This window comes from Symphalangus syndactylus, chromosome 3 (genome assembly GCF_028878055.3).
Source record: "Symphalangus syndactylus isolate Jambi chromosome 3, NHGRI_mSymSyn1-v2.1_pri, whole genome shotgun sequence".
In the NCBI taxonomy this organism is placed as follows: Eukaryota; Metazoa; Chordata; class Mammalia; order Primates; family Hylobatidae; genus Symphalangus; species Symphalangus syndactylus.
Genome location: NC_072425.2, coordinates 131,330,266 through 131,357,635, shown reverse-complemented (window position 1 = coordinate 131,357,635; position 27,370 = coordinate 131,330,266). Strand labels below are relative to the sequence as shown.

Here is a 27,370-nt window from a genome sequence, read left to right as displayed (position 1 = left end):
GTTATCCGCCCACCTTGGCTTCCCAAAGTGCTGGGATTACAGGCGAGAGCCACAGCGCCCGACCAACAGTCTGTTATTTTTTAAAAGCGTATGTGAAAGCCATTTCTAAGTAAAGCACTATATAAGGATATTTTGGCTACAAGTAATAGAAAACTCAGTTAAAATATATGTGTGGTTTTTTGTTTGTTTTTCAAGACAGGGACTCCCTCTGTCCCCCAGGCTGGAGTGTGCAGTGATACAATCATAGCTTACGGCAACCTCGAACTCCTGGGCTCAAGGGATCCTCCCACCTCAGTCTTCCCAATAGCTGGAACTACAGGCCCACATCACCATACCTGGCTATTTTTAAATAGTTTTGTAGAGACGGGTTCTTGCTATGTTGCCAGGGCTGATTTTGAATTCCTGGCCTCAAGCGATCCTCCCACTTGGTCTTTCAAAATGCTGGGCACCACTGTGGCTGGCCTATATGTTTTCTTGATTGTGCACACCTAACAGTAAAAGAAAAATTGTTTGAGAATGCACTCAACAATTTATATAAAAGGATGTATTCATTTATATATAAAGTATACACATTACCTGTATCAATATGTTATGTACGTTTTATAAACGTATATAAAAATACAATTTTATACATTTTATAAACGTATATAAAAATACAATTTTAACAATATAATAAATATAAATAAACTTTAAAAACATTTCCAGGTTTTATACTTATTACTGACATTTTTAGCGGGGGTACTCTGCTTTATTATTTTTGAAACTTGAAAAGTATTTCAAAATTAAACAATCTGAGAGTCTAAATTTGTTTTTGTATTAGGTTTTGGTGGCTGTCAGAATAGAAAAAACCCTTTGCAAATGTTCATAGATCTAAATGAAAGAAGTTCATAACTGGCTGTCAGTTCTTAAGAATGGTATTTTACCAAATGGTAATAAAAACACATAAAATGTTTATGACAGCTTTATTAATAATTGCTGGAAGTAAATCTTGGAAGTAACCGAAGTGTATTTCAATAGGTGAATGAATAAATGGAATATTATTCAACGATAAAAAGAAATGAGCTAGGGGCGGATTGCGAGGTCAGGATATCGAGACCAGCCTGGCTAACATAGTGAAACCCCGTCTCTACTAAAAATACAAAAAACTATCCAGGCTTGGTGGCGGGCGCCTGTAGTCCCAGCTACTCGGGAGGCTGAGGCAGGAGAATGGCATGAACCCGGGAGGAAGAGCTTGCTGTCAGCCAAGATTGCACCACTGCACTCCAGCCTGGGTGACAGAATGAGACTCCGACTCACAAAAAAAAAAAAAAGAAAGAAAGAAAAGAAATGAGCTAGAAAGAAATGAACCACCAAGCCACGAAAAGACACAGAGAAGCTTAAATGTGTATTGCTAAGTGAAAAAAGTCAGTCTTAAAACCCTACATACTGTATGATTCCAACTACATGACATTCCGGATGAGGCAAAACTATGGAGACAGTAAAGAGATTAGTGATGACTACGGGTTGAAGGGAGGGTAGAATGAGTATGTCAGTCCCATCCCCAAATTGTGAAACTGGTCAATATATTACCAACTCTCCGAATGAAAAACATCGATCTTGAAAATTATTATTGGAAGATTAGCTTTTATTTTTAATAAATTTGCTCAAAACTCACTGCAATACTCTGTTAGAAAGATTTTTGAAAAGTCGGATAAATTTGTGGTCTTATGCGTGATGACACAATGACATACTTTTAGCAACAAAATACATAGTAATGAAAACATTTCCAAACATCCTTTAAAAAATACTCTGCCTAAATTTTGAAAATTATATTATTTAAGAAAACATAATCTTTGAGTCCACTTAATTGGGCATATGTAAATTATAATATGTCAAAACTCCCATTATGCTTATGAAACTCCCACTCCTGTCTCCCGGCTCTGTCTGGAGATACAGCTTTCTGACAAATAATAGACTAAGTGGAGCTACTGATTTCAATTTGTATTTTAAATATGCTTTTAAAAAATGAGGTGTTAACACATAGAAAGAAATTGATTTTCTATTGTTTTCTTTCTTCCATTTTGGAGATCAGTGGCTTAAATTATAAGAGTTTTATTATGTAAATATATAATATAATTTTGTTAAATTTTTATTATATAAATATAATATATATCATATATAATATAATAATATGAACATTATAAAATATGTTTAGAGTGATTCCAAGATGGTTAATTTAGTGGCTAAAAGACATTAAGGACTCATGTTCTTTTCGTTTTTGTGCTCTGTCAACATCTGTATGGTTTTAGATTTTGTTCTCAGGTCAGGTCTGTCCCCTCACAGTTGCAAGACAGCAACTTCAAGCATCCCATCCTCAATCCACAATATTCAAAGGCAGGAAAAAAATTGCTTTCTCTTTGTCTCTTTTTATGAGTGAAAAAACCCTTCCCATAAGCCCCCAGGAGGATTCCTCCTCATCTCTCATTGGCCAGAATACATCAAATATTCATGCCTGCCAATCACTGGCAAGGAAGATGAGGTCATAGACTAGTGATGATTCATCTTCTGGGTTCAGAAGGAGGTCTTTTTCCTTAAACCACTCAAAGAAAATAATGATTCTGCTTGCAAGGAATGCTGTTGGGAAGGGAACCAATAGCATCAGTCACAGTCCTGATGCAGATATGATATTATTACAAAGACAGTACAAGTGTTAACAGAATAGTGCTCAGGTTACATGTACTTCTTGTTTAATGTGGACATCTTGTTTACAGTGATGAAAAATTCTGGGTCTTGCATGAAATTATGGAATCATTATTTTATTTTTATTCGTGCTCATAAAATGCATATACAATGGAAGGTGTACAGTTGTTTCAAGAATATGCATTTTCAGGGAAGAATTTCCAAATGCCATCAGATCACATTTAAAAATCCAGTATTCCCTTAAATTTAAGTGCTGTGCTTCTTATGTGTCGCTAAAAAACAAAAACAGAAACAAAACCTAGCCTGATATGAATTCTGCCACATTTGCCTATATGTCACTGATAATCTCTTGTTTATTGATTGCTGTTTGCTGCCAAAGCAAAATGTTTCTTTAATTAGAAAATGCTATATTAATGCCAGATAATAGTGGTCATTGCCAAAATAAGCTATATTTCATTTTCATGGGTATGGTCCATATATAGATGATCTCAAACCCAGGATAGTCATTCTCAAAGAATGATATCTAACCTCATTCTGTGATGTGCTGGCAAAAACCCAGATTCAATTAAAGTGAACAGCGTGCCTTCTGGAAAATATAGGAGACAGGATGTAAGCTCTCAAGGGTGCAGAAATCTTTCTTACTTTTTCCATACCATATCCCCAGTGCCTAGAATAGTACCTGACACATAGAAAAAGTTCAATAAATACTTGCTACAAGAATGAATAAATTAATATAAATGGAATGAAACCATTAATAACATAAGCATTACCAATTCCAATCAATTAATATTTCATTATTACTGGAATTATTCTACCATATAGGAAAGGCAAATGAATAGTAACAATGTGTTAGTATTTATCCAATCCAATACATTCCAAAGATGCGGGTGTGCAGGGGGAAAGAGAGAGAGGGAGAGAGAGAGAGAAACATTACATTTAGTGAGCACAAACATTCTCCTCATTCTTTTTTCTACATAGTAGGGATGGCTTCAGTAGGCTTTCATGGGATAAATGAAATCCTTGAAGACTATCTAAGCTATAAACTCTGATTATTTGCCCACAAAGCAGCCTTTTGACTACTGATCTGGATGTCCAATACTCAATACAATACATAGGTTTCCTGGAAAGAAGTCACTTTCAGCCACCAGAAAAGTATAGCCACCACTGTAAGTTAATAAGATGGCATTCTGTGGTATATAGAAAACATCATGTGAATGCTTACATCTCTAACTTTGCTGGGAAGGCCTGAGATGGCCGGCTTGTAGTGCTAATTTAGATGGGTGCTGATATGTTCAGGGTTATGAACTTCATCCCCGAGAACTCTCAGAATCCACTTATATCTGAATCAGACTGGTGGTACTTTCCAAGATGGTAGCTGGGACAGCAGCCCCACTCTGGTGGCTCTACTTATCTGGACCCATCCCTAAGTGAGCTGCTGAGTGACAAGTTAATTAAGTTCTCTGTGGGACCCTCAGACCAGGTGAAATTCAGAAGTTCTATGCAATCCATAGACAGGGGCTTGCCACATCTCAAACATAAAATAATGCATTTCTTCATCCCCCCATACAAATATTGATAATTTATAGCTATATGAGGAGGCTAGGAAATTGTTCTAAATTATTTTAAAATGTTTGGGAGTTAAGATTATCCTGAAGCCTCCACAGCTGATCCAAGGAGCAGAGCCTGTCTGTGCAATGGTTCTGTCCTCACTTCTGCAAATTATTTACTAAGGTGGCTATTTTCCCAGAGTTGACTTGCCCCAGTGCATGCTGTTTTTCAAGTGCAGGCTCTTTAGAACACCTACATCTTTCAATGCTTCCATGGAGCTACGGCTCTAGACTGAGGTGTGTGGTAAATGTGCACTGCAATCTCCTGTATATCTGGGGTGACACCAAAGGCTTCTTTTTTTTTTTGAAACGGTGTCTCGCTCTGTTGCCAGGCTGGAGTGCAGGGGCATAATCTCGGCTCACTGTAACCTCCTCCTCCTGCCTCAGCCTCTTGAGTAGCTGGGATTACAGGTGCACACCACCATGCCCAGCTAATTTTTGTATTTTTAGTAGACAAAGGGTTTCACCCTACGGGCCAGGATGGTCTCGATCTCTTGACCTCGTGATCTTCCCACCTCACCCTCCCCAGATGCTGGGATTACAGGCATGAGCCACCATGCCCAGCCCACCAGAGGCTCCTTGTGTGGGTTGCACACAAAGGGAACATGGGCAAGTGGGATTCTACTTGAGGAGGTCTACAATGGGAAAGCCATTGGCTTTGAGAGGATTAGAATAGCAGAAAGTTGGGAAAAGGTGTTAAGAAGCCTGGAGCTTGGCTGCAAAAGGCATTGGGATGTCTACAGCTTAACTTCCTTGGTTGCTAGAGGCATGGAATATGAACTTGCTTGTCCCACCCACAGATAGGTGCTTTTGCTTTTAAGGCAGTTTTCTGCTCAGTAAGGTGGTTTTGAGACACCCTTGGACTCTCCCAGTCAATATTTGTGATGCATTGTGGGGCATTCTAAAGGTAGCTCCTGGTTCTCAGGATCCCTCTTTTGGTAAAGTCCTCTCCATTCATAAGGTGATGGAGCTGGTGCAGGGCCTGATAGGAATATAATTGCTATTTCATTGCATCCATTTCATATTACAAAGGCCAGTTGAGTTCTGGTGAGTGGCATCTATTTAGACCAGGAGTAGCAGGAATGCTATTACTGACAAAGTGAGCCTCTGTAGATGGGAGTAGATGTGAAAGGGATCAAAGAAAGGGGGGTCACAGAGGATTGTCCCAAATAGCATTGGTGTGTTTGAAGCTCAGCATTACTGGTTGGGTTTTCAGTAATGTAACTGTGGTAAATTGATAAAATCCCAAATAGCGTTGGTGTGTTTGAAGCTCAGCATTACTGGCTGGGTTTTCAGCAATGTAACTGTGGTTAAACTGATAAAATCTACTTTGTGGCTATCTAGAGGTAGAACCATAACCTGGACTACTTCCTGTGACCCTAAAAACATGCTGACGTTTGCAAGTTCTCTGGTATAGCTAAAGGCATTCCTAGTTAGCAACATTGACATTTTCTATTTATATTCCTGAAAATTTCTGAAATTTTCCTGATAAAGTTTAATATTTTAAGAGTGTTATCTTTTGCTAATCTTAGATTTACTATTGAAAGGTGTTTCAAGGCCGGTGTGGTGGCTCATGCCTGTAATCCCAGCACTTTGGGAGGCCGAGGCAGGTGGATAACCTGAGGTCAGGAGTTCCAGACCAGCCTGACCAACAGGGAGAAACCCCCGTCTCTACTAAAAATACAAAATTAGCTGAGCGTGGTGGCGCATGCCTGTAATCCCAGCTACTCGGGAGGCTGAGGCAGGAGAATCGCTTGATCCCGGGAGGCAGAAGTTGAGATCACGCCATTGCACTCCAGCCTGGGCAACAAGAGTGAAACTCCATCTCAAAAAAAAAAAAAAAAAAAAAAAAAATGTGTTTCAAAACTGACCTTGGGAGAAGAAAAAAGATCAGCGATGAAGCCACTAGGGATAGACACAAGAGAATAAGAAATAATCAGAAAACATAGCTGAGAAATTCCCCATAAGCAAAAATAAAAATACACGTAGCTTAAGGCTAATAATCCAGGAGGGTAACCGGAAGAATATCTTCATGCAAACTTTAACAAGTATGAAGTAGTAGTGGGGTTTCCAGTGGAGGGTAGCTACAAGCAAGACTGTAAATTGCAGGCATGGGCATATATTATAATTGGCTACACTGATAAGGGGTGCGGATGGAGGGACATTGTCGTTACGCATTTTGATAAACGGAATAAATGATGCTCTGTGGGCCCTAAGGGGATTGCCTAGCAAAGGCAGATGATGTCTACTACCAATTAATTAAAAGTTAGAAGTGAGTGTAATCGTGGCTGTTGAGTTTGTACCCAGGTATGCAAACTTTAGCATGCATCAGAATCACCTGGAGGGCTTGTAAAATCATCTATTACTGGCTGGGCCGGTGACTCACACCTGTAATCTCAGCATTTTGGGGGGCCAAGGTGAAAGGATGGCTTTAGCCCAGGAGTTTGAGACCAGCTTGGGCAACATGGCAAATCCCTGTCTCTACAAAAAAGAAAAACAAAACAAAGGAAAAAACATCGATTACTCGGCCCCATTCTGGAGAGTTTCTGATTCAGTAGGAGTGGAACAGTGGCCTGAAAATTTATATTTCTAACAAGTTCCTAGATACTGCTGATCTGGCATCATTCATTGAGAACCACTGACTTAGAAAGAGAGCAAAAAGGCTCTTAGCACTCAGTTCTTAACTTAGACCCTCACATTCCACACAGGTGAGGGATTTTTAAACATTTTGTGCATGTGTATCAGAGAGTTACGAATCGTATTACAAAAAATTAAATAGAATACTTTTTCTAACTGTAATTAATAAATCAGAAATTTCTTTTTATGACTTAGAGAATAGAAGAAATTCAAATTATAAAGTAATAATGGGTAGGATTATATAAAAGTGTAAAATGGTGAAAACAGATCAAACTGGACCTAGGAAAATTCTCAGATAATCCTGATGGATACATAGATGTCTTACAGGAATTAGGACAATCTTTTGATTTAGCATCGAGAGAGATTATGTTGTTATTAGGTCAAACATTAACGCCCAGTGAAAAAGAGGCCACCTTAGCTGCAGCCCAGGAGTTTGGGGATCTCTGGTATCTAAGCCAGGTAAATGATAAAATGACATCAGAAGAAAGGGAACAATTCCCCACAGGCCAACAGGCAGTTCCCAGTGTGGATCCCCACTGGGACCTCGATTTGGAGCATGGAGACTGGAGTCGCAGGCATTTACTGACTTGTATACTAGACAGATTAAGAAAGACCAGAAAAAAACCAGTGAATTACTCAATGATGTCCCCCATAATGCAGGGAAAGGAAGAAAACCCTACAGCATTTTTGGAGAGGTTAAGGGAAGCATTAAGAAAGCATACCTTTTGTCACGTGACTCTATTGAAGGCCAACTAATTTTTTTTTTTTTTTTTTTTTTTTTTTTTTTTTTTTTTTTTTGAGACGGAGTCTCGCTCTGTCGCCCAGGCTGGAGTGCAGTGGCGCAATCTCGGCTCACTGCAAGCTCCGCCTCCCGGGTTCACGCCATTCTCCTGCCTCAGCCTCTCTGAGTAGCTGGGACTACAGGCGCCCGCCACCACGCCCGGCTAATTTTAAAGGATAAGTTTATCACTCAGTCAGCTGCAGACATAAGAAAAAAACTTCAAAAGTCTGCCCTGGGCCCCCAGCAAAATTTGGAAACTCTATTGAATTTGGCAACTTCAGTGTTTTATAATAGGGATCAGGAGGAGCAGGCTGAACGAGACAGATGAGACAAGAAAAAGGCCGCTGCCTTAGTCATGGCCCTCAGGCAGATGAAATTCAGTGGCTCTGAAAGAAAGAAGGGCTGGGCAGGCAACCCACCTAACACGGCTTGTTATCAGTGCAGCTTACAGGGGCACTTCAAAAAGGACTGCCCAAGCAAAAATGAGCCGCCCCCTCGTCCATGTCCCTTGTGCCAGGGGGATCACTGGAAGGCACACTGCCCCTGAGGGAGAAGGTCCTCTGGGCCAGAGGCCACTAACAAGATGGTCCAACAACAGGACTGAGGGTGCCCGGGGCAGGCGCCAGCCCATGCCATCACCCTCACAGAGCCCCAGATAAGCTTAACCATTGAGGGCCAGGAAACTAACTTCCTCCTGGACACTAACGTGGCCTTCTCAGTTTTACTCTTCCTTCCCAGACAACTATCCTCCAGGTCTGTCACCATCAAAGGGGTCCTAAGACAGCCAGTCACTAGGTATTTCTCACACCCCCTAAGTTGTGACTGGGGAACCTTATTTTTCTCACATGCCTTTCTTATTATGCCTGAGAGCCCTACTCTTTTACTAGGGAAGGACGTAGCTAAAGCAGGGGCCATTATATACTTGAATATTGGAGAAGGAATACCCATTTGCTGCCCTCTGCTGGAGGAAGGAGTTAATCCTGAAGTCTGGGCAGAGGAAGGACAATACCAATGAGCAAAACACGCTTGTCCAGTTCAAGTTAAATTAAAGGATCCTACCTCCTTTCCTTATCAAAGGCAGTACTCCCTCAGACCAGAAGCCCAACAAGGGTTACAAAAGATTGTTAAAGACCTAAAAGCACAGGGACTAGTAAAGCCATGCAACAGTCCATGCAACACTCCTATTCTAGGCATACAAAACCCCAGCAGACAATGGAGGTTAGTGCAAGACCTCAGAATTATCAACAAGGCAGTTGTTCCTCTGTATCCAGTTGTACCTCATACTCCACTCTCCCAGATACCAGAGGAAGCAGAATGGCTTATAGTCCTAGATCTTAAGGACACTTTCTTCTGCATCCCTCTGCATTCTGACTCAATTTTTATTTGCCTTTAAAGATCCGTCAAACCCAGCATTTCAGCTTACCTGGACTGTCCTGCCATTCATTATTGGGGCTGGGATACTAGGAGGACTAGGAACCGGCATTGGAGGCATTACGACCTCCACCCAATCCTATTACAAATTATCACAAGAGTTAAATGATGACATGAAACGAGTCACAGATTCACTGGTCACCTTACAAACCAGCTTAACTCTTTAGCAGCAGTAGCCCTTCAAAATAAGACAGTCTTAGATTTATTAACAGCCGAAAGAGATGGAACCTGTCTTTTTCTAGGAGAAGAGTGCTGTTATTTCATTAATCAATCTGGAATTGTCAACGAGAAGGTTAAAGAGCTTCGAGATCGGATACAGTGCCGGGCACAAGCGCTCCAAGACACAGGACCTTGGAGTATTGTCAACCAATGGATGCCTTGGCTTCTCCCCTTCTTGGGACCCTTGGTGGCTATTGTGATGTTGCTTATCTTTGGACCCTGCATTTTTAACCTCCTTGAAAAATTTGTCTCTTCCAGAATAGAATCCATGAAACTGAAAATGATTCGTCAAATGGAGCCCCAAATGATCACCACTGGCACCTACTATCGAGGACCCCTAGACTGACCCGCCAACCCGTTCTTGCACCACGACACTGAAGACTCCCCTCCCAAGGAAACCTCAACTGCAGAGCCCCTTCTACGCTCCAGTTCAGCAGGAAGTAGCTAGAACGATCGTCGCCCAACTTGCAAACAGCACTTGGGCTTTCCTGTTGAGAGAGGGGACTGAGGGACTAAGTGGCTAAGTAGGCTGGACTCCCTGGGTCAATAGGGACTTCCCTAAAGGGACATTCCCCTAAGCCAAAATAAATCATACCTGCAAGCAAAGGAATTAAAACTTCAACCAATCAAAGGGGACTTTCCCCTAAGCCAAAATGAGTCAAAGCTGCAAGCTAAGGTATTGAAATTTCAACCAATTATATAGGGAGTTTAGGCTCCAGCTGCAGCCTGATGTTTTTAACCAATCAGGCCTGCCAACCCACAAGCGGATAGAAAATAAGCTAATTCTATAGGACAGAAAGAGGAAAAGGGGAGGGGTCATAAGGGGATATAAGCATAAGACACCCAAGCCACAAACAGCATCCCTTCTGGGTCCCCTTCCACCGCGTGGAAGCTTTACTTTCACTTTCGCTTTAATAAATCTTGCCACTGTACCAAAAAATAAAAAATAAAAATAAAGATGGTGAAATAACGAAAATTCACAAAACCAAGGCAGAAGGAGTTGTAAGAAAATAAGAAAAACTGTTTGCTATAAATATGGCTGCATATCGTAAGTTTAATATCTAAAGTATATTGCTTTTATTCAAACCAGGCTGCCAGTGGGACCAAGACACACGCAGATAGTTCATACACCAGGAAAGCCAACATAAAACCAACACGTGAAACACTAAACCTCGGAAGTTAATTAAAGAAATTCAAATGGAAACAATTATAAGGGGCCATTTAACACATACCAGATAAACAAGTATAAGAATAAATGATAAGATCCAGCACTAGTGAGACTGTTGGGAAATGGTTGCTGGTAAAAGTGTAAATTGGTTGTTTTGTGGAGTGAAGAGCCACAAGAATAATCATACCAGAAAATATAGCCTATATAAGCAATTCATAAAAAGAACAAAACTACAATTATAAAAATATTTATAGCTGAATTATTTATAATAGCTAAAGGTGAAATTACCAAAATACTCAATATTACAGAAATAATAAAACAAATAATGCGATATAAACCTAATATTCATTCATTAGAAATGAAAACATGAAGATTCTGCAAGCAAAGGGAAATGTGTGCTGCATGGAAATGTTGGGGGAAAAGTACTGGATTTGGAGTCTAAAGATCTAAAATTAAGTAACCTTTGGCTAAGGATTCAACCTCTCTGTACTTCGTTCATCTTCTAACAAAGCAGTTTTCCACCAAAACACAGCAGTTTTCAAATGTTTTGACCACTCCCTAAAAATGTTTAATGTTTTCTTCTTTTGTCGTAAGAGCACTTAACGTAAAATCTATCCTCTTAGCAAATTTTTAGTATTGTCAGCATTGGCAATCACATGTCCTGTGTTGGGTAGGAATGTCCAGAACTTATTTATCTTGCACGACTGAAACTTTGTACCCTTTGACCAACCCATTTTCTCCACCCCCCAGTTCCTGGCAACCATCGTTCTTTCTGCTCCTATGAGTTTGACTATTTTAGATTCTACATGTAAGTGAGATCTGTCATACCTCAATAAAGTGGTTGAAAAAAAGGAAATTTTACACTGACTCCTTATAAACACACACACACACACCTAATCACCCGTAATAATGGTAGGCCCAGTGCAGTGGCTCACACCTGTAATCCCAGCACTTTGGCAGGCTGAGGTGGATGGATCACTTGAGCCCAGGAGTTCAAGATCAGCTTGGGCAACATGGTGAAACCCCATTATTACAAAAAAAATTACAAAAATTGGCCGGGCATGGTGGGGCATAGCTATAGTCCCAGCTACTCAAGGAGCTGAGGTAAGAGGATCACTTGAGGCTGGGAGGTTGAGGCTGCAGTGAGCCATGATCATGCCACTGCACTCCAATCTGAGTGACAGAACAAGACACTGTCTCAATAATAATAATAGTAATACGTGATGGTCTATTCTATTCTGTTCTACTATCCATTTCATTCCTTCCCACTCCATATAAAACTGCTGGTCACTAAATTGATTTCAAACCCTCTAATATATCACAACCAGCAGTTCATACAACACTGGTCTAATTTATAGGCATGCTCAAAGGTTTACTGCCAGCCCAACTCCTCTCTCCAACAGTTCATGGTTTCCCCAACCCCCACAACCTGCAGCCACTCACACAATACACCCAGAGAGCTCTACTTTTAAAACCATGGCTGAAATGAAGCCATAGATGGCAGAAATTGTAATAAGCATGTGATTTTATGCCATTCTACATATAGGGCATATGTGTTGGGAAGAATAAAGTGATATTTAATACAACTGGACTGGGTTAACTTGTTTCTTAGATGGTGTCAACAGCTCTCTTGAATCTCTCTTAGGCTATTTCTTTCTTTCTTCTTCTCTCCTACAGCTCAAAAACCCAGAAACCATATGAATTACTTATAGTAACATGAACAAGCTACTTATAGTTCATATGAACAAGTGCATCGATTTCTGCTTGTTTGGTTGTGGTAAGACAGGTCTGAAGGTAACTTCTTCTGCGTAGACAAGGAACTGGCTGTTTATCTTGCCTCTGGTTTTGGCAAAGTCTGTGGTAGTCTAGCTCAGCTCAGAAGTCCTGGTTTATAGTGCTGAACATTTGCCTCTGTGTCTTCTGTGACTTAAACTCTTTAAAATGGTGGTTCTTGAATTTTATTTATTTTTATTTATTTATTTTAATTTTAGGCTCAGGGGTACATGTGTATTTTTATTTTTTTGAGACAAGTTCTCCCTCTGTTGCCCAGGGTAGAGTGCAGTGGCACTGTAATACCTCACTGTAACCTCAAACTCCTGGGTTCAAGAAATCCTCCCACTTTGCTCTTCCAAAGCACTGGGATTACAGTCATGAGTCATTGCACCTGGCCTCAAATCGTAACATGCTGAACAGTCACCTAGGTATCTTTTTTAAAACTACAAATGTGTATGCTCCATTATTGAAGAGCCTGATCTGTGACGTGGTAGGTTCACGAAATTACATTTTAAATAAACACCCCAAGTGCTCTCTCCAAACTGGGGAAACCCTCCTGTGGGTTCTGTAGCCAAGGTAGAGGGCTTACTGGGATTTGGGGATTGCTGGTCCTGGCCACTGCTGCTTTCCACTGAGCATTTCCAACAAATCTTAGTTTTGTCACCTGTAAAATATAGGGGGCATATGAGATCTGTAGGCTTCCTTCAGCTTTACCCTTGTATGATGTGTCTAGAAATAATATTACATGAAAGAACAAAGAAAGAAACAATATGTACATTGTTTCCAACTTTGTAAAAAAAACCAGTAAGTATGTCAAGACACTAGACAAGATCAAAAAGATATCTGTGTAGTAGCATTAGAGTGCAATTATGGATGTTCTTTTAAAAATAAGCAATGATGACATTAAATACTTTTTTTTAAATGGCGAACAACAATGACAGGGACATCAAGGAGGATGAGAACTAAAACAGAACTTTGAATGTGAATGAGATGATTATGACATCATTGGTGACAATAGAGAGAGCAACTTAGTACCACCATTGGTATGAAAATCATTCTGGAGCTAAGGAAGAAGAGGGTGGATAGTAAAAGGAAGTAGAAAGAAAAAGAGTGAGGGCAGCTAAAAGGAAAAGACAGAGTTAGGACAAAGTATCCCAGGACATATTGAAATTCAAAGCACATTGGAAGGAAGTGGACTTAACAAAAAGTTATGTTTTCTCATAGAGGAGGAAGAAGAGAGGATCTGCTACTAATTGTTCCTCCAAGTAGGGCACATTGGAATTGTGTCCCAAAGAGTTAAAGAAACCAACGACTAACAAAAATTCTTGTTTGCAGGACAGCAGGTAAGAAAAAAAACAACTTGCTGAGACTCTGACGCTGAGATCAAGAAAAATCTGGCTAGAATTGGTGGAAACTAAGATGGCCGACTGGAGTTTGCACAGAACAAGCTTGCTGGTGTCCCAGCCCGAATTTCCACATGTTTCATACTAACTCCCCCCGAATGCACACATGTGACCCATGAGATAGTGGGAAGAGACAACTGGACATGCGCAGGGCCTTCCCAGACCTCCTCTTTCCTTTCACCAATTACCTATATAGTCTCAGAATCTATCCCCTGAACCTTTTCTAATAAAAATACTGCTTGGAAGCCAGGGCAGGGAAACAGATTTGAACTTGAGAGTCCACTTTCAACATCAAGCTTTTCTTTTCTCCAAAACCCGGTGTCACAGTATTGGCTTCTAGTGCACTGGGCACCCTCCCTTTTACTCAATAACAACATCAGTCAACTTCTGAGCCGTGGCCACTCAATGTCTTATGTGAGGACACACTTTTATTCAAGCCACATCTGGGAGGAGAAAATCTCCCAACTAATAATCGAAGTTCCAGTATCTGGAGTGGGAATATTCCTTACAGAACTGACATCTGCACCAGCCATTTCCCAGGAGAGGGCATCACTCCTTACACCATTCACCTGGAGGCTAGTGCTGCCTGACATCTGTGCTCAGTTTCACTTCTAAAATACTTTCAACTATATAACTTCATTTCACCTCTACAACCCAGCAGGGTATAGGGGAGTGAGATAGGCCTTGGTATGTATTTCCACCTTCTCCTCACTCCACTCCTAAGTCCTCTCCCAGTTTCCTGCCAAAGGAGCCCATATACAAAGATCAATAGCCAGCTGAGAAGGATTTCTCACTTTATTAAAAGATGGCAGGACAAGAACCCAAGATTTTTTTTTAATTCTTGCTATGACTTTCTTTTATTATTATTATTATACTTTAAGTTCTAGGGTACTTGTGCACAGCGTGCAGGTTTGTTACATATGTATACATGTGCCATGTTGGTGTGCTGCACCCATTAACTCTTCATTTACATCAGGTATTTCTCCTAATGCTATCTCTCCCCCCTTCCCCTGCCCCACAACAGGCACTGGTGTGTGATGTTCCCCACCCTGTGTCCAAGTGTTCTCATTGTTCACTTCCCACCTATGAATGAGAACATGCAGTGTTTGGTTTTCTGTCCTTGTGATAGATTGCTCAGAATGATGGTTTCCATCTTCATCCATGTCCCTACAAAGGACATGAACTCATCCTTTTTTATGGCTGCATAGTATTCCATGGTGTATATGTGCCACATTTTCTTTTTTTTATTTTATTATTATTATACTTTTAAGTTTTAGGGTACATGTGCACAACGTGCAGGTTTGTTACATATGTACACATGTGCCATGTTGGTGTGCTGCACCCATTAACTCGTCATTTAGCATTAGGTATATCTCCTAATGCTATCCCTCCTCCCTCCCCCCAACACCACAACAGTCCCTGGCGTGTGATGTTCCCCTTCCTGTGTCCATGTGTTCTCATTGTTCAGTTCCCACCTACGAGTGAGAACATGCGGTGTTTGGTTTTTTGTCCTTGCGATAGTTCGCTGAGAATTATGGTTTCCAGCTTCATCCATGTCCCTACAAAGGACATGAACTCATCATTTTTTATGGCTGCATAGTATTCCATGGTGTATATGTGCCACATTTTCTTAATCCAGTCTATCATTGATGGATATTTGGGTTGAAGAACCCAGATTCTAATGCAAAGGCCTGGTAAAAGCTGAACTGGGGGTGGTGAGCCCATGTCAAAGTGGAGGCTCCTATCTCCAATCCATCTAAATTTGGAAGGGGCACTCTCGGGGCCAGAGAGCTGCACAGATCTTGAAAGGATCTTTGGCTGAATTTACCAATTTCAAGGATGTATGAATCTGCTTACCTACAGCAATGGGAAAGGAAGATGATGCAGGGGGCTGTGCCAAGCATTAGTGCTGGGCTTCAACACTTCCTGTGATGTAACCCTGCTATCAACGGTGGCTCTATCAGTGATAAGTGGCTGACCAATACAATCTGTAAATCCTCCTTCCTTTGGGAGGAACTAGCAAGGGAGAAGAAAGGGAAGCCAGAAGTCTTGGGGTAGAAGTTCCCAATTGTATAGGTCAAGACTAAAAGATGAGACAGGGAACAGAAATATTTCCTCTTTTTTCAACACAAAATAGGCAAGGAGGTTATTATTATCATGTGATCCCCACTTTATAGATGAAGAAAAGAAAGAACAGGAACATTAAATGATGTAGTTATCATCACAAAGCTGGTGAGTATACATGTCGGTGTACAGGTGCCTCTTTCTTAGAGGTGCTAGTGGTGAGAAGATGGCCAGCATCCTAAACCTCCAGTTTCTGTGCCACCACCTGCTCAATTGCTGCCTGCAGCTGCCACCCTGTGGGTTCCTAAAATAGCCATAGACAAGGAGTTCTAGCAGAGCGCTCCACCTGTTTCTAGATAGACTCTTGCTCTCAAGCCTGGTCTGCTATCCAGGTGAACTGTGGGGGGTAGGAGTGGAGGCATGTGTGAGCTAGACTAGGGGTTAGACTGGAGATGAATCCACTCCCTGCGTCCTTTCCTGGAGTCTCATCCTGTGCTAACCGAGCCACCAAGCTATTTCCACTCCAAGACAGAGAAAGGAAAGGAAAGAGCTTTCTCTCCTGAGGAAATGTGCGACCCTGGAGCGAATGCCATCTAGTTCCTGACTCAGCACCCTGATTTCCATCTGGGCGTTCACCCCTCCCTCACACAGCCCCTGTGCTGGAAGGGAAGCTGACTTCACACCCAGTTCCAAGAATCAGGCTTGACTGACTTAAGGCTATCGACGCGGCCACCCCACCCCACGAGTGGCCAGGGATGGACATAGAACCTAATTAGTGTTACTCAAAGACAAAGGCACATTTCCTTTTTTCTAAGTTAGCCTGGCTATGGGCTTATCAATTTTATTGATCTTTTCAAAGAACCAGCTTTTGGTTTTATTGATTTTTCTCTATTAATTTTCTGTTTCAATCTCATTGATTTCTGCTCTAATTTTTATGGTTTCTCTTCTTCTGCTCACTATGGATTTAGTTTGCTCTTGTTTTTCTAGTTTCCAAAGATGAAAGCTTAGGTGATTTCTTTTTAAAATCTTTCCTATTTTCTAATATATGCACTCCATGCTAGCAATCTCCCCCTTAGCACTACTTTTATTGCACTCCACAGTTTTTGATAACTTGTGTTTTTATTTTCATTTAGTTCAAAGTACTTTTCAATTTCTCCTGAGATTTCTGCTTTGACCTTTGTATTATTTAGACACATGTTGTATTTGTATCTCCAAGTATTGGGGGATTTTTCAGCTATCCTTCTATTATAAATTTCTAGTTTAATTCCATTGTGGTCTGAGAGCAGACACTACGATTTCTACTTTTTTTACATTTGTTAAGGTATATTATGTGGTCTAGAATGTGGTCTATCTTGATGAATATTCCATGTGAGCTTGAGAAGAATGTACAGTGTATTCTGCTATTGCTGGATGAACTAGACTGTAGCTGTCCATTATTTACAGTTTATAGACGATGTTTTTGAATTTGATTATGTTCTTAATGATTTTCTGCCTGCTGAATCTGTCTATTTCTGACAGAGGGATGTTGAACTCTCCCACTATACTAGTGGACTCATCTATTTCTCCTCACAGTTCTATCAGTTTTTACTTCATATATTTTGATGCTGTGTTATTGGGTGCACACACATTAAGGATTGCTATGTCTTCTTAGAGAACTGACCCCTTTATCATTATGCAATGCTCCTCTTTTTCCCTAATAACTTTACTTGCTGTGAAGTGTTCTGTGCCTGAAATTATTATAGCTTCTTCCACTTTCTTTTGATTAGTTTTAGCATAGTATATCTTTCTCCATCCATTTACTTTCAATTGATATGAGTCTTTATATTTAAAGCAGGTTTCTTATAGACAACCTGTAATTGAGTCTTGTTTCTTGATCCATCCTAACATTCTCTGTCTTTTAATTGTTGTGTTTAAGACCACTCACATTCAAAGTGATTATTGATATAATGGGGTTAGTATCTATCATATTTGTTACTGTTTTTATTTATTACCCTTGTTCTTTGTTTCTATTTTTGTCTTCCACTCTTGTTCTGTCTTTAGTTATTTTAATTTAGCAACTTTATATGATTCAATTTTCTTTCCTTTCTTATCAGTTATACTTTTTACTTTTTTTAGTGGTTGCCCTAGAGTGTGCAATATACATTTACAATTAATCCAAGTCCATTTTCACCAAACATTATACTGCTTCTTGGTTAGTGCTTTTTATAACAAAATAATCCTAATTCCCCCTCCCTCATATCATTGCTGTCATTCATTTTACTTATACATAAGCATGTGTAATAAAATACATTGTTGCTATTATTATTTTGAATAAACTGTTATTTGTTAGATAAATTAAGAATATGAAAAATAATTTTAAATTTTACTTTCATTTATTTCTTCTTCAGTATTTTTCTTTATTTATGTAGAGCTGAGTTTCTAACCTATAATTTTTATTCTCTCTAAATAATTTTTTTCAACATTTCTTGCAAGGCAAGTCACTGGTAATAAATTTTTCAAATTTTGTTTGTCTGAGAATGTCTTTATTTCTCCTTCACTTTTGAAAGATAAATTGGAGGCTGGGCTCTGTGGCTCAAGCCTGTAACCCCAGCACTTTGGGAGGCTGAGGCAGACAGATCATGAGGTCAGGAGATGGAGACCATCCTGGCTAACATGGTGAAACCCCGTCTCTACTAAAAAAAAAAAAAAAATACAAAAAAATTAGCTGGGTGTGGTGGCGGGCGCCTGTAGTCCCAGCTACTAGGAAGGCTGAGGGAGGAGAATGACGTGAACCCGGGAGGCGGAACTTGCAGTGAGCCGAGATTACACCATTGCACTCCAGCCTGGGTGACAGACTGAGACTCCGTCTCAAAAAAAAAAAAAAAGAAAGATAAATTGGCTGTATACAGAATTGTATTGTAGGCTGGTGGGTCTTTTTCCTCTCAACACTTTAAATATTTCACTTTATTGTCTTCTCACTTGTATAGTTTCTGAGAAGTCAAATGTAATTTTTATCTTTGCTCCCTTGTAGGCAAGGTATTTTTTCTCTTTCACTTCTTTCAAGATATTTTCTTTATCTTTGATTTTCTATAATTTGAATATGATACAGCTAGGTGTAGTTTTTTTGACATTTATCCTGCTTGATGTTCTCTAAGCCTTCTGGATCTGTGGTTTGGTATCTGACATTCACTTTGGGAAATTCTCAGTCATTATTGCTTCAAATATTTCTTCCAGTATTTCCATGACCTGTATATTACACCTTTTATAGTTGTCCCAAAGTTCCTGGATATTATGTTTTGGGTTTTTTTCAGTCTTTTTTTCCCTTTGTTTTCAGTTTTTGCAGTTTCTACTGAAGTATCCTCAAGGTCAGAGATTCTTTCCTCAACCATGTCCAGTCTATTAGTGAGCTCATCTAAAGCATTCTTCATCTCTGTTACAGTGTTTTTTATCTCTAACCTTTCCTTTTGATTCTTTCTTAGAATTGCCATCTTGCTGCTTACATTGTCCGTCTGTTCTTGCATTCTGTCTGCTTCATCCAGCCCTATTACAGCCCTTAGCATCTTAATCATACTTATTTTAACATCCAGTCTGATTAATTCCAAGATCCCTGCCATATCTGAGTCTGATTCTGATGCTCACTGTGTCTCTTCAAACTGTGTCTTTTCTACCTTTTAGTATGCCTTGTAATTTTTTCCTTGATAGCCAGACACAATGTGCTGGGTAAAAGAAACTGCTCTAAATAGGCCTTTAGTAATGTGTTGGTGAGATATGAATGGAGGGGAAGCATTCTATAGTGTTATGATTAGGTCTCAGTCTTTTAGTGAACCTGTACCTCTGGACTACAAACATCACAAGTGTTTCTCAATCTCCCACACCTGCCCCTTTAAGTGGAAGAAGATGGTGAGAGTGGGTTGGAGTTGGGTGTTTTCTTTTCCCTGGTCAGTTAGGCTTTGATAAAACCCCAGCAGATTAGGCTCTGGTTGATTAGTTTCTCCTTAAGACAAACTCTGTTAAGAACAAAATGCTTTGGCATATTTCAAAATGATTGTTTTCCTTTCCATCATGAGGGGATTTTATCCAATATTCAATGAAAGAATCAAGTAGAGCTCCTGGGGGTAAAACTCAGAAGGTGTAGCCCCCTGCCCCCATAGTTGGGTCCCCCTGGAGCGTTTAACTCTCAGAGTTGTCCGTACTGAGCCTCCAGCAAATTGTCAACTATGGTTCAGGTTTTTCCACTTAAGCACTGGTTCCTGCCGAGATTTCTGCTTGTGGGTTTCTGCTCCATAAGTTATGATTCTCTGTATTTGCTCATTTTTCCCTTTGATTTTGGGGAGAAGTTTGCCCTCTGACCTTACTTTTCTTATGGATCTAAGATGAGCTGATTTTTTAGTTTGTTCAGTTTTTTTACTTGTTCAGATGGAGTGATGATTTCTGAACTTCTTACATGCTGGACCAGTTATTATTACTTCTTTAAAACCTCTCACAGACTGTCCTATTACCTGCTGTGATGGTTCCAGGTGTCTTTGCAAATTTCATTTTAACCTAGTTTTGCTGCTCAGGGGAAGGGACAAACTTTCAACTACGCTCATAAATTAAAAACATGACCACTTGGCCCTACTGGTACCATAGCTTCTTCAGGGACAGGAACCATTTGCAAAGATACAGAGCTCTCCACATCATAGCATCTGAAAAGCTGCTCATTTTCTGAATCTTGAAAATGAAACCAATGTGAAAACTCCTGTACAAGAAATCTTCAAATTCTAAAACTAGTGGGGATGACTCTTCAATTTCCTTTTAAACAGAAGTAGCCATCATAAGCTTGCCAGGTTTGAGGAGGAGGCAGTAGGAATAGATAAACATACCAGTGACCCATTGCAAAGAAGGTCTGGGGTCTCTCCTCTTGTAATCAATGATTTTTCTTACACTAATGAAACCCAGATGCTTCCGATAAAAAGAATGGCTGACATTCAAGCCATTTGCAAATTCTGCCTAGAGGTAGAAAGAACAAAAAAAAAAAGCTGTGCGCCACATCATTAATTTTAAATATCCTATTTTGTTTTATTTTCAGAATGAAATGGTATGGAACAGTGTAATGAGCAATAGAAATATGGAACCAAGAAGCAATTATATCTTCAAAGGAGCAAAATGAGAGCAAATAAAAGGCCTTGCACAAGTTAGCATACAAACAGGAAGATCAGAACATCATTTACAGAGTCCAAATACATGCCTGTTGGTTATGTCTGTAAATTATCTTTCACAAACAGCATGTTATATCTCTGGAGACTCATTTCTGGGTTATAATAAAAATCAGATTTCTCAGGAGGCCCTAAAACATCTCAAATTCAGTTTTGACACTATTGAGTACCTCTAATCTGTAGTCATTGTGCCAGGCACTAGGGAAGCAAGATAAATTGGGCATAGTGTCTACCTTCTAAGTGCTTACAGTCTAGTTAAGAAGACATAGCTATATGCAAATAACTATAATGTAATATGTGCTGGGTAACAGAAAATGGCACATTTAATTCTAATAAATTCACATTTATTTGAAAAGATAGGAGAAAGTTTTACAAGGAGATAGAACCAAAGCCATGCAGTGCAAGAAAAACTGGGACCAGCTAGACTGTATGGAGGCTAAGTCTTCAATCATTCTCTGAGAAAACTGCCCAAGAGCTCCTTCGGGGTAGATGGGAATCAGAATTCAGCTCCCTGCCTGAAACTTGGGATGGAGCCAAAGGTCTCCACAAGTGAACTGGGGCTAAGACAGCTCTAAGTTGTCAGAATCTTTCTACTTGGAGGAATAGAGAGCAATGATTTTTTTTTTTTTTTTTTTTTTTTTTTTTTTTTTTTTTTTTGAGATGAAGTCTCACTCTGTTGCCCAGGCTGGAGTGCAGTGGCATGATCTGGCTCACTGTAACCTCTGCCTCCCAGGTTCAAACAACTCTCCTGCCTCAGCCTCCTGAGTAGCTGGGGTTACAGGTGCCTGCCACCACACCCAGCTAATTTTTTTTTTTTTTTTTTTTTTGTAGTTTTAGTAGAGATGGTGTTTCGGCATGTTGGCCAGGCTGGTCTTAAACTCCTGACCTCAGGTGGCCCACCCGCCTCAGCCTCCCAAAGTGCTGGAATTACAGGTGTGAGTCCCCCATACCTGGCCAGAAAGCAATGATTCTCATATAAAAACAGGAATTGGACCTTTGCTGTGCATAAGTATTATATCCAAAAATGGTGCTATATAATAGAGCAAAATGCCTAAATCCTTATTTGAAGATCTGGTTCAAAACTGTACATCTCAGACAACCAGACTGAGGTAACAATGAAACCATGCAACAGGAAGGGGAAAGCATGAAAAAAATTCCTATTCATGATCAGTTTTCATACAAAAATTACAAAGCACATAATGACATACATAATAATGAGAGCTGATTGGCAAATCCAATAAATAGAATAAATCACACCTAAGGAAATAGAAATAACGGAGAACTTACCAAGGTGTTTAGCACAAGTTTGTTTACAATCCTCAAAGAGATAAAGAAATAGCATTCTTTTTTGGCATGAGGGGTCTGTCTCTCCATTTATTTCTAATAATGTTTAGTTCATATATCTGGGTAGAATAGCATTCTTATAATAAACTGACAATAAGTCATTAATGAAGGCATATATAAAAACTGAACTAGAAATTATTGAAAATACAAATTTGAGTAAAAAACTTAGTATATATAATTAAATCGTAGACAAGATAAGGTAAAAGAAAATCAGCATATTGGAAAAGAAAACTAAATAAATTTGATGGAAGCTGAGTAAATACCAATTCAATTTTCTTTCCTGGGCACATAAGAAAATCATATTTTCTGGATGTCCTTGTAATGAGATTGGGGTCATGTGATTGGAATATCGATGAAAGTAATGCATATAGCTTTTAGATCTGGCCACAAAACATCCTGGGTGATCATCTCCTTCTTTGGGGGTCATGAAGACCACAGGTTGTTGATGGTAGCATCACAAGGTGAAAGGAAGTTAAATTTCTGAGTCATGAGAGGAAACCTTTCCAAAGAGCCCCCAGTCTGCATCAAAGTTTGGCATAGACAAGAAATAAACTTTGAATGTTGTAAAACAAGATAACTACATAGAAAAATGAAAATGAAATTATAGAGGATCAACTGAGAAGCTCCAACATATGTATAATTGTTGCTCCAGATAGAGAGGATAGTTAAAATCGGGAGAGAAAATACTACAAGGGATAAAGGACTGAGAAACTTCCAGAATTAAAAAAGACATAAATCCCTAGATTTTTTTTAAGTCATTCAGTAATCTGGTTTACTTGAAGTAGTAAAATTTCACCAAAATTATTCTAACAAACAAATTGACCAAAGTTTAGAAATACATTGTAATTTTTATAGCTCTTAATTCATTCATTCATTCATTCATACAAAATATGTTTTTAAGAACTCACTATGCATCATATGTCTTCTTAGAAACTTAGAGTTTATAATCTAGTGGGAAATCAGAAAGTCACTGGCAATTAGTATGGAGAGCATAGTATAGAGAAAGGAGAGATGGAGGGCATTATGACATAAAATGAAATAATACAGTCAAAAAGATATTAATAATCAATTAAGATTAGAGTGAAGGAGTGAAGGAAACACGTGAGCAAGTAACTGGAGGTAATACTAGAATAGTAGGCAAGGGACAGATTCTGAACTGACAAATTTGAAAAATAGCTTGAAACAATTAGAAGCAACATGCTCACTGGATGATTTTAAGCATAGAAATTTTTTTTTTTTTCTTTTTTGGTGAGGGGATGGAGTCTCACTCTGTTGCCCAGACTGGAGTGCAATGGTGCAATCTTAGCTCACTGCAACCTCTGCCCTGCAGGTACAAGTGATTCTCCTGCCTCAGCCTCCCAAGTGGCTAGGATTACAGGCATGTACCACCAGGCCCAGTTAATTTTTGTATTTTTAGTAAAGACGGGGTTTCACCATGTTGGCAAGGCTGGTTTTGAACTCCTGACCTCAAGTGATCCACCTGCCTTGGCCTCCCAAAGTGCTGGGATTACAGGCATGAGTCACTGTGTCTGTCCATAGGAAAATATTTTTATTTTTATTATTGTTTTTGTTTTTAAATTTTTTATTTCCATAGTTTTTGGGGGGAACAAGTGGTATTTGGTTACATGAATAAGTTCTTTAGGGGTGATTCGTGAGAATTTGGTGCACCCATCACCCAAGCAGTATACCCTGAACCCAGTTTCAGGTCTTTTATCCCTCACCCCCTTCCCACCCTTTCCCCCTGAGTCCCTTAAGTCCACTGTATCATTTTTATGTCTTTGCATCCTCATAGCTTAGCTCCCACTTACGAGTGAGAACATGTGATGTTTGGTTTTCCATTCCTGAGTTACTTGACTTAGAATAATCGCCTCCAATCCCATCCAGGTTGTAGAAAATGCCATTTATTCATTCCTGGAAAAGGTTTTTCTAAAAACAAATCTCTGTCCCACTCACCTATCAGAAATACCAGCACAGCTCTAAGGAGCCCTGGATTTTGACTTGGACAAAGCATTTTGCATACCTCTCCTAAGTACACACACAAGAGAAGAAGCATCTTAGCCAGGTAGCACCACTGCTGTGATTCATTTCTGTTATTCATGACATACTGCCTTCCCTACCAGCTCAGAACTTCTCTTTCTGTTGCTCTACGACCAGGCTTTTATTGAGACTAGTAGAAAAATGTGTAAAATGCAAAACTGAAAAAGAAAAATGAGAGAAATGGGCCAAAAAATGGGGCAGAGTATAGGGCTATGGTGGGAAGAATATCTAAGCGACAGGAAAAGGGGTTAGCTGTAGGGTGGCTGGGCCATGAGGAGTCAGAGACAGTCAGGTAGTTGGGGAAGAAAAGTTTTAAAGAGGGAAAAAAAAATCTTCTGTTCTGAGGAATGGGACTGCATAGAGATTTTAAAAGTGAATTTATTTTTAGAGATAAAGTCTTGGTATGTTGCTCCAGCTGGTCTTGAACTCCTGGGCTCAAGCAATCCTCCCACCCTGGCCTCCCAAAGTGCTGGAATTACAGGTGTGAGCCACTGCATCTGGCCTAAAAAGTGAATGCTTAGGAAATCTTTCTCTGAGTTGTACAACATGACACATTACTGCCTCACGACACCTCAGAAAAAACCAGTGTTACCTTTCAATGCTTTTGGATTCAGATTTTTATTTCATTTGAAAGTAATATTGGCCACAAGAGAGCCTAGTTTTACTTGGGTTACATATTCATACACTGTTTCCTAATAGTGAAAGTCCCAGGCACACAATCTCCATGATTGGAAAAGAAGCCTATTGCTGTGTGAGGAAGGAGAATGAGCAGCCAGCAGCCACTCAGAAGCAGTCAGTACCTAAAGAAGGAAGAGCACTGGGTGGTGTGGGATTAATGGAGACAAATTTCAGCCACTTCATCATTTTGACCAGATCCATTCTTGTTGTACAAATGGCCACAAGGCCTTGGAGAAATTAGATGACACCTGCATGATATAAATCGTGGTCAAGGGAGAATTTGTTAAATAGTGAAAATGTTACCAACTGTGCTGGACTGTACTAAGACTGTAATTCTCCTTAGCTGCATCCTTGGAAAGTGGAGGGAGTAGATGAATGGCCCTTGGGGAAGGTAAGTTACTTTAGAAGTTCTGAGGGTGGGGAAGGAGGTTAGTTTTTCAGATGAAAGAATCAGAGCAATGCCAGGCAGGTAGGCCAGGAGGGAAAAGTGTACAGAGCTGGTTCTTTATTCATCTTGCATGGGGGGATTGAGACAAATGGCAAGCATTCCCTCTGGCAGAAAGAGAATTTGTATATAGGCAGCAGTCGTACCTTCTCCAGAGATGTTGGCCTTCCTGTTCCTGGAAAGATCTGACAAGTTGCTCTGAAGTATGGAAATGGCTCTCACTGGAGACATTCCAGAGTCTCTTTCCAGCCACAGACATTCTAAGCTGGCTCCCCTAATCTCCTGTGACCATTTGAAGGACTTAGGTAAGGATTGTAAGCAGCTCAAGATGTGAATGGCGACAGTGTTTTATGAGAACCGAGTGCAGTTTTGTTCAGAATCAAAATATCTAGGCCACAAAGAGGGCTTTGATTCTCAGTTCCCTCGGAGCGGGAAGGAGCTCTCTGGTTGGAGGAATTATGGATGTCCTTGTACCTAAGGTGGTATTTCTTTTTATGCTCATTCATTCCCTGAGCACACAGCCATTTCCTCCAGGTTGAGCAGCCCGGGCACACTGTCAACGGGATAATGGTATAAAACTCAATGGCTAGAGATTTGGCCTTTTCCAAGTACCCAACATTGACCTCAAAGAATGTGAGGAATGATGATTGCGATGTATTCCCTATAGAGAATTCTCTCATGCTACACAGGACCTTCTAGATCCTGGGTGGTTGAGGCACGATGGTACTCTTCCTGACATCACCAGATGCCAGGCTGCTACCTGAAAGGCCCTCACACCCCAAGGCTGAGTCTGGGTCCTCCCTGGGTCCCAGCCTTGTCACTCTACTGCTAGGGAGCCTCTGCCAAGGCTCTGCAGTGCCTCTGCCATGCCCTGCACTTAGGTCCAATTTGGACAATTCACTTGCCAAGCCTAAGTACCAACCTTCCTTGTTTCACCCACAAACAGAAAATCCCTCCTTCCTCACAATTGCTTTGGCCATTCACCTTTTCAAACTAATGAGGAAATTCAGTCCTCTAGGGGATATGCATAAGAGGTCTTGCCATCAACTCTGCCTCCTCTCGAAGCCACTCCTCCTTCCTCTCTCACCAGTTGGGCCAATTGTCACTCTCAGTGGTTGATTGGTCCATTATGCTGAGGTCTTGTGGTTTTTTTCCTAGACATTTCTCCAAAAGGGCTTAAATCCACAGGCAGAATAACACAGCAGTTAAGCATGTGGGCTTCTAGGCTATGTGAAAATCTTGCTACCACTACTAGCTATGTTACTATAGGCAAGTTTTATACTATCACTGCTAAGCCTTGGTTTCCCCATCCATAAAGTAGGAATAATAATAACAGCACATAATTCAGAGAATTCTTGTGAGCACTGAATGAGAAAGTTGCATGTGGAAAACTGCATGGTAAGATCTCCATGTTCATCTGCTGTTGGCATTATTTCTTATTGTATGCCAACTCCTCAAGGACCCCACACTGTAGTCACCAGACTCTGATGACACACAGAGTCACCAGACTCTGGTGGAAGAGACATAAATTACCAACTTTCATTCAGGGTAATAAATGCTATAATAGAAATACAGTCAATTTTCATTATTCATGGATTCTGGATTTGCTGATTTGCCTGCTTACTAAAATTTGTAACCTCCAAATCGACACTTGCATCACATTTGTGGTCATTTATGGGCATGTGGTGTGGTGAAACATCTGAGTTGCCCAGCACGCATATTCTCAGCTGAGGTTGAACAAGGCAATGCTCTGTCTTTCTGTTTCAGCTCTTATCCTATAAACAAATGTCCCTTTCATGGTCTGTTTGGTGCCATGCTTTTTGGTTTGTTTGTTTTTACATTTTTGTGCTTTTGGTTGGTTGTTTCACTGTTTAAAATGACCCCAAAGCATAGTGAAGTGCTGTCTTCTGTTCCTAAGCACAAGATGGCT

At 40.1% G+C, this 27,370-nt stretch overlaps 1 protein-coding gene across 1 annotated transcript in view; it reads right to left on the bottom strand.

Moving 5' to 3' along the window:
* Positions 1 to 418: 418 nt before the first annotated feature.
* Positions 419 to 27,370, bottom strand: part of NNMT (nicotinamide N-methyltransferase) — a 98,837-nt gene continuing 71,885 nt past the window's right edge. Inside the window, exons 4-5 of the mRNA XM_063635386.1 lie at positions 3,208 to 3,265; positions 419 to 488 (exon numbers count right to left, since the gene is read on the bottom strand). Coding sequence (XP_063491456.1) covers positions 434 to 488; positions 3,208 to 3,265 — 113 coding nt within the window. The 3' untranslated portion in view covers positions 419 to 433. The remainder of the gene's footprint in view (positions 489 to 3,207; positions 3,266 to 27,370) is intronic.